We start from the raw sequence: 15,316 nt of genomic DNA on the forward strand, positions 1-15,316 counted from the left end.
ATACTGTACTAATTCTGGAATAATCACCAACAAATTACAATAAAATCAAAAACTTGAATTTAAAAAAGTAAACAAAACAGTCCAGTTGCTGATATTTCAAACCCCTTATCTTTGCTATAGTAGTATTCTAATTACTATGAAAAGTACAAAACATTCACAGCACAAAACACTGTTACCACTAAAAAGGCACAGATGCATTCTTTTGAATTGACTAACTGAAGACAGGCACGTGTACGCTCCACAGCCACTTTATTAGGTACAACTTGCTAGTACCAACTTAGCCCTCTTTTTCCTCCAGAGCAGAATTAATTTGTCATGGCACTGATTCAACAAGGTGCTGGAACCATTCCTAAGAAATTTTGGCCCACACTGACATGACAGCATCACACAGTCATTGCATATTTGTCAGCTGTTCCTCCATGTTATGAATCTCCCGTTGGAAGCAGCCATGAGAGGATGGGTACAATGCGATCATAAAGACCATGGTCAGCAACAGTAATTGGGTAGACTGTGGAGTTTAAACACCAGTCAGTTGGTACTAAGGGGCCCAACATGTGCCAAGCAGTATCCCCCACACCATCATGCCACCAGCAGCCTGACCTGCTGATACAAGGCAGGATGGAGTGATGCTTTCATGTTGTTTACAAATCTGATCCCGATATCTGAATGTGGCAGTAGAAATCCAGAGTCATTAGACCCGGTAACCTTTCCCCCCCTTGTCTTCTATTTTATAGTTTTGGGAAATTGCAGTTTCCTGATCTTAGCTGACTAAAGTGTCACCTCAGGTGGACACTTGCTTTTGTAGCTCATCTGCATGAAGGCTTGATCTGCTATGCTTTGAGAGGTGTTCTTGATTGCAATGAGTGGTTATTTGAGTAACTCTCGCCTTCCCATTAATTCAAAACAATCATCAAGGTAGTTTCTCCACGAGAAGTACCACTCACTGGATATTTTTTCCTGTCAGAGCATTATCTGTAAACCCTAGAGATGTTTGTGTGGGAATATCCCAGCAGATCAGCAGTTTCTGAGCTACTCAGACAGGCTAAACATGAAAAACAATTATTGTTTTTCGCATTTTGATTTCCTGCTGCTACGAAACTCCAGTCCTGTAGATGGCAGTAAAGGCGGGTTAGTAACACACCGGTCATACACTCAATAAGCAGTAGAAGAAGAGTAGCGCGGCGTATGAGAGGAACCCAAACAGCTCTCTGTGGTTGTTTGTCCAGGTCAGTAAAATCTGACAAAGCAATGACAGCCACCGCTGGTTGTGCATAAAGCTGCTTGAAGAGAGAAAATCACCGTACAGAGAAAACCGAGCGTCCGCCGGATGACGGAGCGTCCCCAGGTGAGGCTAGTTAGCTTTAGCCTGTTCTCGGTGTTTTTATTTAGCCTGTCAAACCTGCTCGCAGCCTGACGTGTCACCGCACTGACAATTAAATGAAGTTAGTGACACTTTAAAGACTCTAAAAGACCATCTGTGGGACTAAAATCATCTCAGGGAAAGCTCAGCGCTTCTGTCACGGTAACACGTTTATTTGTTTCGGCTAACGTGGGAAGTGAATGAGCTCCGTCCCTGTTTTTTTTTTTTTTCACGCCGAGGCTTCGTAGATCGAGTAAAATAAGACAGAATTCACGTGTCACATTTAACGGGTTTAAACTGAAGATCAGCCGCGTCGTAAGCGTTCACTTAGCCGGGCCGTGTTTTGCTCGGTGGAGCCTCAGCTAATGTTTGTTTGGTTCAGTATCTTTTGCGGTTATTCACACACGGCTTGGTGTTACAGCCAATCAGCTGCAGCAGAGTGAGACGAGGCTGGAGATAACTTCTGTTCTCTCCTTAATTATCAGCTGGTAAAACATGCTGGGTTTTGTGGTTCCGGTGTGTTGTGGTCCAGTTGGTTAAATTTGGAGTGCGCTCACAGTCTGAAGATGTGTTTGAACTGACTCAGCTGATGCTGTGTTTGAGTTACACGCTGAACAAGCACATTTTCAGAAACCTTTGAAATGAAGCTGCATTTTGGCTGTTAACCTTTCCTATTTGGGCACCTGGTATAGCAGAACATTCATTAATAAACGTGTGGATATCCAACCTGGGATTGGCAGTGTAATAGCAGCAACAAAAGCACTGCTGAGTGAATTACAATGTTTTATTGATATTTAAAATCATTTAAAGTTTCCATCGGGTTATTTTGTTTTGCATAGTGTCATTTTTAGATTTTAGATCTGATTAATTTAGTCTAATCTGCCCTTCATGTTCGTCTGGTTATGCACCTCTGGACGGCTCCCAGTGCTGCTGTTAGGAAGTCACATCCTCATTAATGAATGAATAAATACATTTATTTATGTTCTGCAGAGTCACAGAACATTGCATTTTGTTTTCTTCCCAAATATAAAAGTATGTAAACCTGATTTCTGTACAAACCAGTATCCTACATAAATTTCCAGTTATGAATTTGCAGCAAAGTGTAGTTTTCACATTCTGCAAAAATGTTCCCGTGTTTGTAAGTAAAGTGAATTGAAACACAGCAGACTGTCTGACTGCACCGTCTTTGTTTCAGGATGGCAGGAGTGTTCGACATCGACTTGGAGACTGAGGACATCAGTGACACAGAGGTCTGCATTAAATGCTCATTATAGCCAAGCCAAATGAGAACAATGTGAAAAATGATCATGTTTTTATACGATAGTTTATTTATGTTGTGTAAATGTATTGTTAAGTTTTGATAAATGCTGTTTTTCTTTACTTTGTCTTCTGTAAATACTATAAACATACAAATTGTGAAATAATGACAAAATATGAAGTGCCACATGTAGGGTAAACAGGAAGTGACAGAAAATGATATACTTTTTGCATAAAATGTTGAAAGAAGATCACAGATTTGTAAAGCAGGTTTACCTTTTTTAATATATTCTGAAATTTAAATGACGAGATTAAAAGAAAGTACTATAACTAGGGGCTTTTATTTTGAAACTCCTGACACAATCATCCCAATAACTTTGTGTGAGTCACTGAAGGCTTTGTTTGGAAAGTAATGCATTCTTTTGAATTGACTAACTAGAGTTTTATTCTGAAAAACTAACCCTTTTATAGTAAACTGGGAGCATGGCTATTTCCTGTCCTTCTGCTTTGGGCTTTGTATGCTCTTATAGAAAGGGGACAACTCGATGGGTTGGCCATCTCATAGAATCTAACTCACCAGGTACCCAAAACTTCTGTTTGCACAGGGGAGCCAATCAGAAGACAGCCACTTTAAAAGGGGTGTTGCTAAAAAAGCTTTAAAGTTTTATTATTCCTTATTATTTTGCTGCTGTGTCACAGCTCTGAAGAATGTTGTGTGTTGTTGTTGTTGTTGGACCTTTTCACCATCTTGTGGTGCTACATGGCATTACATACCCGGCCCTATTTTAACTTCAGCTGATATCTCTCCAATACAATACACAGGCTTGTTTGACACAGCTGCTATTTTTCAGTTTTAGTTCGTCTTAGAAGGTGTGAAGTTTGGTCCAGAAGGCAGCAGGAGTCATCCATTTCAAAAGTCTATAATCTGAAATTCTTGACTATCAGCTCCTTTTACGCAGCCCTCATTTCGATTAAAAGTACCTTTGAAATATTGCAGCTCCATTTAACCCTGTTTGTCTTCTTTCTCCCTGTCTGTAGGATGATGTGTGTGACTTCACTGTCCCAGAACCAGAAAAGTAAGGCAGGTTTAACAGTGCATATAAAACATAAATAAATAATAACTGCTGATGCCAGTACCCATACTGGTTATTTTCTCCTCTGCCTAGTGCCCAGACGGAGGAGGTGGAGCTGACCAGTGAAAGTGTCAACAGGGACCGTGAGAGAGTCGGACCGGACTGCTTTGAGCTTCTTACTGTGCTGGGAAAAGGAGCTTATGGCAAAGTGTGTGTCTGTGTGTGTGTCTGTGTGCGCACATGTGACACTTCTTTAAGTAGCATGTTTCTTCAGCACAGACTTTTGGTTTTATGTATTCCTTCTTGATAACAGTAGATCAGAGTTTTACTGGTCCCTGTTACCTTTTATTACCTCTCTATACATTACTAGGTAGTCTAATCTGATCATACTCTTGGGGGAATTCCATCAACAAAATCTTCAAAAGGTTGCCCCCAATCGGGTTTGTTTAATAAAAAGGGCGCTCCGTTATTCACCACAGTCGGTCGCTGCCTTGATTTTTCAGATTTGATTTTTGAAACGTCCCACCTGATGCAACCACAGTCGTACAGCATCCTGCTGCTTTTCTTTCTCTGCAGGTTTTCCAAGTGAGGAAGGTTCAAGGGGCTCAGACAGGGAGAATTTTTGCCATGAAGGTCCTGAAAAAGGTACGTGGACGGATCCTGGATGCTGTTTCTCCTTCCTCGCATTGCACACTTTTCATTTTTTAGTTTGTCTCTGTCGTCATTATATCAAGCCCCCCTTCCACTCTTTGTCTCCTGCAGGCAAAGATAGTGTGCAACGCTAAAGACACGGCCCATACGCGAGCAGAGCGAGAGATCCTGGAGACGGTGAGGCACCCGTTCATCGTAGATCTGCTGTACGCCTTCCAGACTGGAGGAAAACTCTACCTCATCCTGGAGTGTCTGAGCGGTAAGCTGGAGGCAACATCCAGCTGTGGGGCAACGCATCTTTACCCTGACTTACCCGTCAGGTCCTTTTGTCAAAGGCATTTTACGGATTGGAGACACGATATGCATGTAGAAATATTCTTAACCTGCACCCAAAATACATGTCAAACAAAATCTATGTGACTGAAAATCCAGCCTCTGATATTTGTTATCATACCACGCTGTTCTGACATTATGTGAACTCTGTCTCATCCATGTGTTCTGCTGTTTATCCTCAGGAGGAGAGTTGTTCATGCAGCTGGAGAAGGAAGGCATCTTCATGGAGGACACTGCCTGGTATGTGCGTTTTGTTAATGATGCTGAAAACGGTTCACTGTTTAAGTAATGTTTAATGAAAATGTTGTGTATGCTTAGCTTCTATCTCGGAGAGATCACTCTGGCCCTCGGTCACCTCCACTCTAACGGGATTATTTATCGGGACCTGAAACCTGAAAACATCATGCTCAATCACCAAGGTGAGAGCACAAGTTTGCCTGAGAATGCACAAAATGCAGAAAAATGTAGAAATGTGGGGCACAGATTTCTTGGAGCCGCTGTTAGTACAATAACTGCACAGCAGTCATATTATTATGCAGATAAATGCTTTAAAAATGCTCTAACAGCACAACTGTGATGCAGAGTTCAGGGACTCTAGCAAGCTCAGATGCACCTGTCAGTCTAAGAGTTATGTTTGACTGACAGGAGGAATTATTCAAGCTTTAACACTTCATAACAAAACTGCTGAAATTGTATTAAGTTGGAAACTCTCCATAGAGGGTCTCATTTCTTATAGCTGCCTGTAAACGTGTTTATTTCTCCTGCACAGTCTCATATTTTAACTAACTTGGTTTTAAAGCGTGCCTCAAGTGGACACTAGCGGTACTGCAGGCATCATTTTGAATGAAGGTGGAGAAAAGAGGCAAATGTCTTGAATTCTAAACAGGATGTAATTGTACCTCAGGGAGTCGTTTATGCCTCATCTGAGTGCTTCAGTTTGATTTTCTATTTAAGGACACATCAAGCTGACTGACTTTGGGCTCTGCAAAGAATCGATTCACGATGGATCCGTCACACACACCTTCTGCGGCACCATCGAGTACATGTGGGTAACACACACACCTAAACGTTACAGACTCCGAGGCTTCGGCTTTATAACCCATCACAAAAATGTTCACTCCCTCACTTTGTGTTTGCCTGTTTTCTTGCAGGGCTCCAGAGATCCTGACCAGGTCGGGTCACAACAGAGCGGTGGACTGGTGGAGCCTCGGGGCGCTCATGTACGATATGATGACTGGATCGGTAAGCTGGAGCCTGGAGTGTTTTTTAGGCTGATTGGCTGCTGTAGGGCTAAGCTGGCTTTTCTCTGTACCTCCTCCGAAAGCTCGCCTCAAAAAGAGGAAGCTTGCTTCTCTTTTTATGAAGAAGTGGTTGCTGCAGCCTAACAGAATAAAAGACTGCCCCCTGTGGCTAGTATCTGCAATCATTTTTCTTTTTTTAGTTTAGGGCGATAGATGGTGGTTTGGAAAAAGAGCGGCAGGTCAAAGAAGAGCTTTTACTGACCATCCAGAGAGCCTCGAGGTTTTCATGCTCCTTCCTGCAGTTTCAGTTTGTTTCTGTGGAGCCTTCAGGCCGTTTCTTAAAGTTTTGCTTTACAAAGATGAAGGCTGAAATCTATTTCACAACATCGGATTTTCTAGTCAAGGTATTTTATTTAAGAGTGAAAGTAGTAAATCAAGTGTGTGCTCCAAACACCCTAAGGGAGAATATTTATTTCCTCAGCTCCACAATACTTCAGCTAAAATGGTTATTAAAAACAAAGTGGTGGTTGGACAGAGAATTTCTACAAGCGATGGATTCACGCCTCTGTCCACAAAACTTGGATTGCTGGAGCTACGTCTCAACTGCCTGTCAGCAGCAGCAGTATAAATATGATCAGAAGGTTCAAAGAACAGGCTTCCCAGATTCACAGTCATCTCCTCATATGTTTCAGTCAGCTTTCAGTGCAGCTGCAGGTTTTCAATCAATCATCAGAAGTCCTGCGATGACCTCTGCAGAGAGCAAAAATAAACTTGTTTCAGGTTCACCTGAATTTTGTGATAACGGCTGGCTCTCTGGATACGACCGAGCTGTTTTCAGTTGAACTGTCCACAGTTTCCGGGAGCGAGGAGGAGCGAGACCAGGAGTCTACTCGTGCTTTTGTTCCTCGCATTCATGAGGTTGTGCACCATCAGTTGAGCCTGTGAGCACGTCCTGATGCATCAGCATTCAGAGGAAATGGCCTCAACCTTGCCATCTTGTGGCAGCACATGCAAATAACAACTCGTCACTTGAGCTCTTCCTCTGATTTGGCTCACCGTGACATCATCCACTTCCCAGAAAATGAAAATCAAGTTAAAGGATCTCTGTTTTAGCACAGCATGCACAATGTGGAGGCACAAGTGCAAGAACAGCACTTCCAGTAGAAGCTCTGAAAATAGCAGCCGAGCTGAAAACGGTCCAGAAGTGCGCGAGACGATGAGCCTGTACCTGATTTAAATTTGTCAAAGCTGTTCAGAAGTAACAAAAAATGCAGGATCTCAGACTCCTTGTGTTTGCTGTTCAGATCAGTTGTGCTCCCCTAGTTTTCCTACAGAGGGCCGTACTGGTCCAGGAAAAAAATCCACCAGTATGTCAGAACAGCAACATGTAAACTTGAATTCCACATCAAACGAGGAAAAAGTCACAGGAGGCCAAACTGGTGGTGCAGGCTGACAGTTGCAGTGTTATTTCCCACCAGTGGGCTCCCCTGTTCTTCCTCAGTTTAACCACCCTGCTGCATTTAGGGTCAGGCTGGGATGGAGTGACTTCTGTGCCCACAGAATCGATTAACAAGCAGTTTTAATGTCTTGTTAGTAACCGCTGACTGACTCCCGTACTCTGTTTTCAGCCTCCGTTCACGGCGGAAAACAGGAAGAAGACCATCGATAAGATCTTGAAGTGTAAACTCAGCCTGCCGCCGTACCTGACAATCGATGCCAGAGACCTCGTCAAAAAGGTGCGTAGCACAAAGTGACATGAAACACGGTGCAGCTGTGCTTGTCCTTCTGTGCATTTTAAAGCTTAAATGTACTTTTTGAAGTTTTCTCCAGTGAACTAAGAGAAAACACATCAAACATCCAGGGTAGCAAACTCGTTTCTGTCCCTTCACAGTTTTTAAACTGGTATCTCATCAACTCCCAGTTGGTTACACAAATAAATCATGCTAAAGAAAAGCAAGGTTTTGGCTTTAGATTGTGCCACTTGGAGTGGGTTTCAAATGTTTTTCAGCCCAGTTATTTTTGCTTTTTTAAAATAATGCATCGTGGCTCCTGGTCTGGTTTGTACACATATGAGTAATTGCTGTTCGTGGATTCGGTGTCAGATCAATGATTCTTAAGAATTAGTCGGGGCTCGCCTCCTGCCAGCAGCCTCCCTCCTTCACGTCTGCCAAGAGAAGCTGGCTGTCCGTCTTCTCAGCGTGCGGTGGAGACTTTACTGCCCTTCCCAGTCACACATCTCAGTGTAGCGCTCTCCTTTCTGTGCCAAAATAAAATCAATGTAGGAAACAGTCCAGGGAACACTCGGTAAGCAGATGGTTTTAAACATGTCCAGATTTTTCTCTGGAACATTTAACTTTATATATATTTATCGTAAAAGTTTTGAGTCCAGGCCATTAGTCAAGTTCACCTTTAACTTTCACAAAACTTTGTTTTGTACGCAGCACCCGGATGTTTTGCTTGGGTTTTCTTCTGCACAGATACTTTCAGTGGACGTTTCTTCCACCGTTCTCCTTCATCTGGTCATCTGACACCTTAAAGCAACATAAAAACTTTGCAAAGGGACCAAATGAATGACTTTAGTTTCAGTGATTTTAGTCAAAAAACCTGCAAAAGCCAGATTTTTGTGGCTGGAAAAGTTTTGAAAAGTCATGCTAATTATCTGACAAATACTTTCAGTCACAAGTTGCTCAAAATCAGTTAATTTTACATGAAAGTTGTTTGTTCTTCACATAATAACTGCTAGCATTGAATGAAAATGTTTTCTTATAAGTGAACGTTGCTGTAGAGTCTTTGCCTTACATTACAAAGCTCCTTGAGGTAGCTGCTGTTGTGATTTGGTGTTATATGAATGTAGAGGTTAGAAAGAGTAAAACCTGAAAACGTGTTTGAGTAATTATTTCAGGCTCAGGGTTTTAGACACACAGTTATCTCCCTGCATGGTGACATGCCCCACTCTTATCTGTTTTTCAGCTGTTGAAGAAAAACCCAGCCCAAAGACTTGGCTCCAGTAAAGCAGACTGTGCTGACATCCAGGTAACTAACTGTGATGCTTCCTGTGTGAGCTACAACACAGGAAACGCTCTGAAATACCTGCAGACTGTTCATCGTTTAGACTAAATCTGTATGGAAATCAATCTGATGTACAGTGTTTTCTCAGAATCAGACTGTGTGTGTGAATACATGTAAAGCAAAGATGTGCTGGTACAAGATGTGCAGGGAAAAATAAGTGTAGATTGAAATCAAAGACACTTGAGATGAAGAGACGTGGGTCAAAGATGTAGAGGTCAAAATGATTCCATTTAAATGAGATGTGGTTTTAGATTAAGGGCCACACCTCTGATCACGGCTCATATGATGGGAATATTCCACACTGCTAAACCAAAGCAGACGCTTTAAAACAAAAGGGAGCTGAACTCGTGACGTTCCCCCGAGAACACAAGAATCTAAGAACAGGTTCTTTTGTTCCTTTACAGAAACACGCCTTCTTTAAACACGTTAACTGGGACGAGCTGCTGCATAAGAGAGTGGAGCCGCCGTATAAGCCACAGCTGGTAGGGCAACGTTTATCTATTCCTTTTATTTATTCAAAGCCAGAGGAGTTGATTCAGCAGTCTCTACTCCCTTTTTTCTTTAAATTAACTTCTCTTCCCATCTACCTCCTGCTGCGTGTTTCTCTTTGATGTTCCCAGACCGCTCGATGCCTTTGTCTTACCTTCACACCAACTTATACCTTTTATTAATTGCTCATTCTTTTCTCTCTGCGTATGTGCAGCAGTCGGATGAGGACGTGAGCCAGTTTGACACCAGGTTTACCAGACAGACGCCCGTGGACAGTCCGGATGATACTTCGCTCAGCCACAGCGCAGAGCTCGCCTTCGCTGTGAGATTATCCTCCTCATCAGACTTCTTTTCTGTCCGCTACATAATGAAGCCTCAGATAGTCAAAGGCTCTTCGCTCGTCTGCTGTTTTTAGGGTTTCACATACGTGGCTCCATCGGTCCTCGAGAGTCTAAAGGAAGGCTTCTCATTCGAACCCCGAGCGAGAAACGTACGCCGACACAACAGCAGCCCACGCACGCCCATCAGGTAACGCAAAGAAAGACACTTCTGTGAGTCTGTATTCAAGAGAAACGGTCCAAAAACTTTAGTTCATGGTCCTCACAGCTCAATCCCTAGTTGTGACCGAGCTCCAGAATATCTGCCTGGAAGCGTTTCAGTATGCGGTGCTGGGACTTCTTTCTAAAAGGACTTTGACTATAGCCAACATGTTTACTTATTTAATTTTTAAGCTGAAAGTTCTTCAGCCTGAGATGTTGAAAGTGAATTTCTTTAAGTTTTTTCATGTTAACTGAGTCTACAGTCACTACATGTACTCTGCAGGACTTTTATTTAAACTAGTCTGAGATATTTTTAGTTTTCCAAATGTGTCCATCACCACACCGGGAACAAAGACACATTTTTATGAAACATTTGGGTTGTATTATCGGATCCTTTGGTAGGCCAGCACTGGCCCCTGGGAACTTTTTAAACCAGGAAAGTAAGAGTCTTGAGAATAAACGTCTCTGTTGTCCTAGCCAAGATAGGCAGCTGTGAACTGACATGAGAGAAAGTGAAGTACAGTGCCACTGACACTGAAATTACAAGATTACAGGGTAAGAGTCGGACAGTGTGAGAGCTGCAGTCCAGCTCAGAAGAGTGCAAATCCTCCCACTGGGAAGAATTAGAGGAATGACTTCTTGCAAACTTTGGGAGATCATCCAAAATAAGCTTGTTTATCCTTCCTGCTCTCATGTTAATAATAACTTGACCATTATTTTTTTTTCTTTTCTTTCAGTCCTTTAAAATTTTCCCCCGCTGGGCCGTTCAAGTCCAGCCTCGACGGAGAGCCAGACCCTTTCTCTCCGATGTCTCCACCGACAGCGGCAGCTCCGATGCCGAAGGAAAACGGAGCCGCCAGTCAGCCAATCAAAACCCCTGCGAGGAACAAGAAGCTGAAAGGACATCGGAGATGAGGAGGAGCTCCTCAAAGAACGAGCCTTGGTCAGATTAACATGTAGTTTAGTCGTGCTGAGGAACACGAGTTGGAGTGTTGTGGTTTTTCTTTAACTACGAGGCTCCCGAGAAGCCAAAATCATCCATGGGAAGCCTTCAGTTTGCGTTTTTGTTTCATTTTTAACTTTCATCTCACCTCACATTTAAAATATATATATATTCGGATACAGTGCTGCTGCTACTGTCCAGCACTTTTATTTATTTCTCATTCTTTTCAAAGCTTTAGTTTACAGCCTCGGTATATCTGCAACTGTATTTCTGTCACGCTGTGCCACTAATCTCTGGGAAACAAAAGTCCCACTGGAAAGAGCTCAATAGCCACTAATTCTCCTCAACAAGGTCGGCTAAATAACTGATGGTAACAGAGTTTACCGTCTTGTATGACCGCCGGTGTGATCTCAGCAAAGGGAAGCTGGGATATAAAGTTTTGGGGGGTTTAATTAGGTAATCAGCTTTTAATTAGTTCATCAGAGTTTGGGCGAAGAGGTCTGCTATCACAGGCTGACGTTTTAATTAGCGGGCTGATGAACGATCACATGATCCAAGGTAGAAATTGACCTTCAGCCATCGTCGAGGCAGCAGGTTGGTAACTTCAGGCCAAAGCCGTAGGATTGGGGCGGGTCAGACATGAGATGATGTGTTTGTGAATGTCTCCGAGTCTTTCTGAGCAGCTTCATGTTCACTGCCAAAGGTGTTCACACACATACTGTCCTCGTATCTCACCGCAGTAGGGTGAAGTGCTTTATTTATTTGGTTTGCCGGGAAGGTCGTAACCAATCATCAGAAAATAAGAGCTTAGCAGTCAGTGCAATGTACAGTGGAAGCAGTGTGCTAAACATGGTGCTCTCAGATGACAAAAACCTTGTATAAAAATAATATTTTTGGGTTAACTGAACAAAATATTTTTACATATGAATTGTAATAAAAGGTGTTTTTGCCTGTCGTGCTCAGAAAAACAGTAATTCAGCACCGGAGGGGATCACACAAGTTACATGTTCATCTGATGTTACAGCTGTTTGATTTCCCTCTTTTCTTTGAAATAACGGGACATCAGGAAAATGACAAACCTGCGTGAGCATTAAAGCTACTTATTTTAAAGCTTTGTAAGTGTAAACACGCGCTGAGTCGATGTCCAAAGCTGGTGTTAGAGAGATCAGCTGAAGCTAAACAAAGGATGGGCTGTACCTTCATATAAGCCAGTCTGTACCACGAGTTGGTGAAGTGAGTCACCAGGGAAGTCATTAACATAACAAGCACAGATTAAATGCCGCCCCCGTGTTGGGAAACGTATAAAAAGTACCTTTAAGGAGCTCAGACAGCTCTTTAAAGCAGCCGAGCAGGAACTGCAAGCGCAAATATTTCAAACAAATTAGGAAAATAAATGGAGAGCTTTAAACTGGACCTACTCTGCTCTGTTATATCTATAAACTCTTAAAATGGTGAATTATTGTACCAAACATCATCTAAGTGTGAAAAAGTTTCACACAGTTCTTTCTACGCTTCATGTCACAGACACGGGATATACCTAATATGGTCATATTATAAAAGCCCCGCCCAGCTGGTGTTCAGACCAATTAGAATAAAGTCACCCTTAAAGGGGGAGGATGAACTCAGAGGCTGAACAAAGGCCCACAAAAAGATAAGGATTATTTTGAACTGTGAATCATGCAAAGCTACTCTGGTAGAGTCCAAGAATAAATAACTATGGAGCAGAATAAGTCCACTTTAAACTATCGTCCTACTCCAGTAAGGTATACAGGTGGACGCCTAACAGACTTGATGTATTTGTTTTCTGGATCGTTGATTCACTTTAACACTTCAGCCTGGTTTACCGCAGAGTCGAATGTATTTCACCAGCTGTAAATTTTCCTTTGCACCTTCTAAAAAGCTAAAGTGATCAGCGTTACATCAGCATATGCTTTTGAAAGTTATCATATGAATAAATGTAGATACCATGAAGTTATTGCTGTATTTCCAGCATCTTCACTAACCCAGTTTTCTATGTCAGTGCCATGCATGCTGAGTGGAGGATGAATACTAAAGATTTTCTACCTCCTCGTCTTCTCAAGCGCGTCTTAGCTGAGTGACAGTATCTGTTTTGTACAGACTTTTGTGATTATCAGAGGATGACTCTTACTGACTCTAATGTTTCGTTGTTTCTGCTCTAATCTCACCACGAGATTCACATTTGAGGTTTTGAGGTAAAATAACTTCCATCTCAGGATGAACTGCTCAGTGTTTGATAACTTTTTGATTCTGTATTGTGATGTGACCCACTGGTTAGCAAAGTCCTGCCTCACGCTTTGCTGTTGCTATGTGAGAGAGTGGGGAGGGAGAGACTGAGGGCGGCTGTAGGCTCGTACGCTCCGTCGTCCTTCTGGACTCTGTGTGTTCACAAAAGTAGCGTCACGTTCTTTCAATGAATTTAAAACAAGCGCGTGTGGCCGTAAACTCATCGGCAAAGAGTTTGCAAAAGAGCTCGGGTGAGACAGACGTGGACTTTTACACAATCAGACGTCTTTCCACAGCCACAGGAGTCGCCCCCTACTGGACAATAAAAGGGATGCAGATTTAAGGCTTTACTTTTTGTACCCAAAAGGTACATCGATCTTTATATACAGTCTATGACTGAGTGCCACTATAGATAAATATATCCAGCACTTTGGCTTGTGCACTACTATCGGCCACGGTTCTGTTATTTTTGCAGCGATCAGGTAAGATTGCTGAGCACTGTTATCATGTTAGCACTACCTCAAAGCTGCTGCACTGAAAATTTGTGGTCTTATTAAAAAAAAAAGTAGCCCAGGGAAATTAACATGGAAGCACCACAACGTGCAGTTCCTCTAATGTCCACCAGAGGCTCCAGCAGTGAGTCAGTCCCCACAGACGCCCATGTTAAAATATCCGTTTACAGCCTGCAACAAAAACACGGTTTAGGTCTCCATGGCCAGTTTCCCCTTACAGAACAACTGTACACAAAGTGAATTTCACTTGTTTATATCACATTAAGGCCTAAAGTTTGCATTATTAGGGGTGTGGCCTCTTTGAAAAGAGCTGAAGCTGCTATCGCTAACTATCATCGCGTCAGCTAACTGGAGTTCCTGACTGGAACTCTTTGTGGTGTTGGTTCCTTTTGGCGCATTTTTGAATGCGTTTCTCTAACAAACACGACTCGCTGTGCAGTCGTACCAATCATGGTCCAGGAAGTCGGTGTTTCAGCTTTGGGGGAAATTCTTGTACTTTTTTAAGTCTGTCATTTGCATGAATTGGCAGATATCTGAATCCATCAGTTTATTGATGCACATTAAATAAAGTAGCTGTAGCTTGTCACTCCACTCTCTCATCCAGATGTGGTCACTTCTGGCTCCCAAAAAAAAAAAAAAAAATGGTAGAGGCCATAGTGCGCCTGAAAAAAACTGAGCTGATGGAGTTAAATAATGATGGATTTCAAGCTTGTATGTTTTCTGTTTATTCATATGATTGAACTCTGTTATTATTATTATTTTTTAATTAATTAATTTTGTCAAAGGGAAGATTCCTGTGTTCACGCTCCTGTTCGCAGGAAACGAGCCCGGCAGTCCTCCTGCTCTCTCCTGCAGCCTTTCTTTCATTAACACTGGACACAGTCTGCATGCACAGCCTGTGCTACAGCTGAGGAACTCCTCACACTGCAGCTTGTTACTGCAGCAGCACGGTGATAAACGAACTCATGATAAAATTTGCATTTAGGCTGCAAAAACAATCTTTGCTTTCAGTTTTTGTGTATTTATTTACATAATGAATAATTACAGTGTGATACAGAGATATGTTGGTGTGAGCAGGAGTCTGTGGAATTTGAAAATGTATATTCTGAAAAATTGAATTGAGGAAAACAGAATGGAGTGGATTATACCTTAATTTGTCATATTTGCTTATGTTTTTTTCTTTCGGTCGTGTGTTCTTTCTTCAAACTGATGAATGTGTTCAAAATAAAATGAGTTGCTGAGTTGTTCTTCTGAGATCTTAATGGACATTCAGCAGTTTTGTGGTTTCAGATATTCAGATTTATTCAGCGTATCGAGCACTAAAGCTAAGAGAAATGTTTTTACTCAAAGAGTGCTTAGCGCTTCCTTTTTCAACGACAAGCTTTAAAGAAATTCACATATTTGATCTCGACGGATCGATAACAAACAACTGGCAGCACCTGTTTCCTGTAAAGGCCGACAGCATACACCCTCGCCTCCTTGTTAGCACAAATATCTCTCGTGGCAGCAGCTCAAAGCATTTAGGCACGTAGACTTGATCGAGGTGACCTGCTGAAGTTTAACCTAAGCATGAGAAGGTGGTAAAAATGTGATCTAAGGGACTTT

At 42.3% G+C, this 15,316-nt stretch overlaps 1 protein-coding gene across 2 annotated transcripts; it reads left to right on the forward strand.

Moving 5' to 3' along the window:
* The first annotated feature begins 1,152 nt into the window (after nt 1-1,152).
* Nucleotides 1,153-14,958, forward strand: LOC101478146 (ribosomal protein S6 kinase beta-2). Of its 2 annotated transcripts, none has more exons than XM_004538701.3 (16): nt 1,153-1,226; nt 2,556-2,610; nt 3,656-3,693; nt 3,784-3,898; nt 4,267-4,335; nt 4,453-4,600; nt 4,857-4,914; nt 4,993-5,093; nt 5,629-5,719; nt 5,826-5,916; nt 7,544-7,651; nt 8,886-8,948; nt 9,389-9,466; nt 9,688-9,795; nt 9,889-10,001; nt 10,750-14,958. In XM_004538701.3, exons 1-16 carry the CDS (start codon nt 1,186-1,188, stop codon nt 10,925-10,927), a joined length of 1,455 nt encoding a protein of 484 aa, XP_004538758.1. In that variant the 5' UTR covers nt 1,153-1,185; the 3' UTR covers nt 10,928-14,958. The 2 variants fall into 2 exon arrangements, with proteins under 2 accessions (XP_004538758.1, XP_004538759.1); XM_004538702.4 differs by having other exon boundaries at nt 1,156-1,345.
* The last annotated feature ends 358 nt before the right edge of the window (nt 14,959-15,316 follow it).

The sequence above is a fragment of the Maylandia zebra genome, linkage group LG6, assembly GCF_041146795.1.
Source record: "Maylandia zebra isolate NMK-2024a linkage group LG6, Mzebra_GT3a, whole genome shotgun sequence".
NCBI classification, from domain to species: Eukaryota; Metazoa; Chordata; class Actinopteri; order Cichliformes; family Cichlidae; genus Maylandia; species Maylandia zebra.

Coding starts and splice junctions, on each gene's coding strand:
- LOC101478146 (XM_004538701.3), top strand. CDS start 1,186: ATGAGAGGAACCCAAACAGCTCTCTGTGGTTGTTTGTCCAG. Junction 4,336..4,452: donor CCATGAAGGTCCTGAAAAAG/GTACGTGGACGG, acceptor TGTCTCCTGCAG/GCAAAGATAGTGTGCAACGC. Junction 7,652..8,885: donor CCAGAGACCTCGTCAAAAAG/GTGCGTAGCACA, acceptor TCTGTTTTTCAG/CTGTTGAAGAAAAACCCAGC.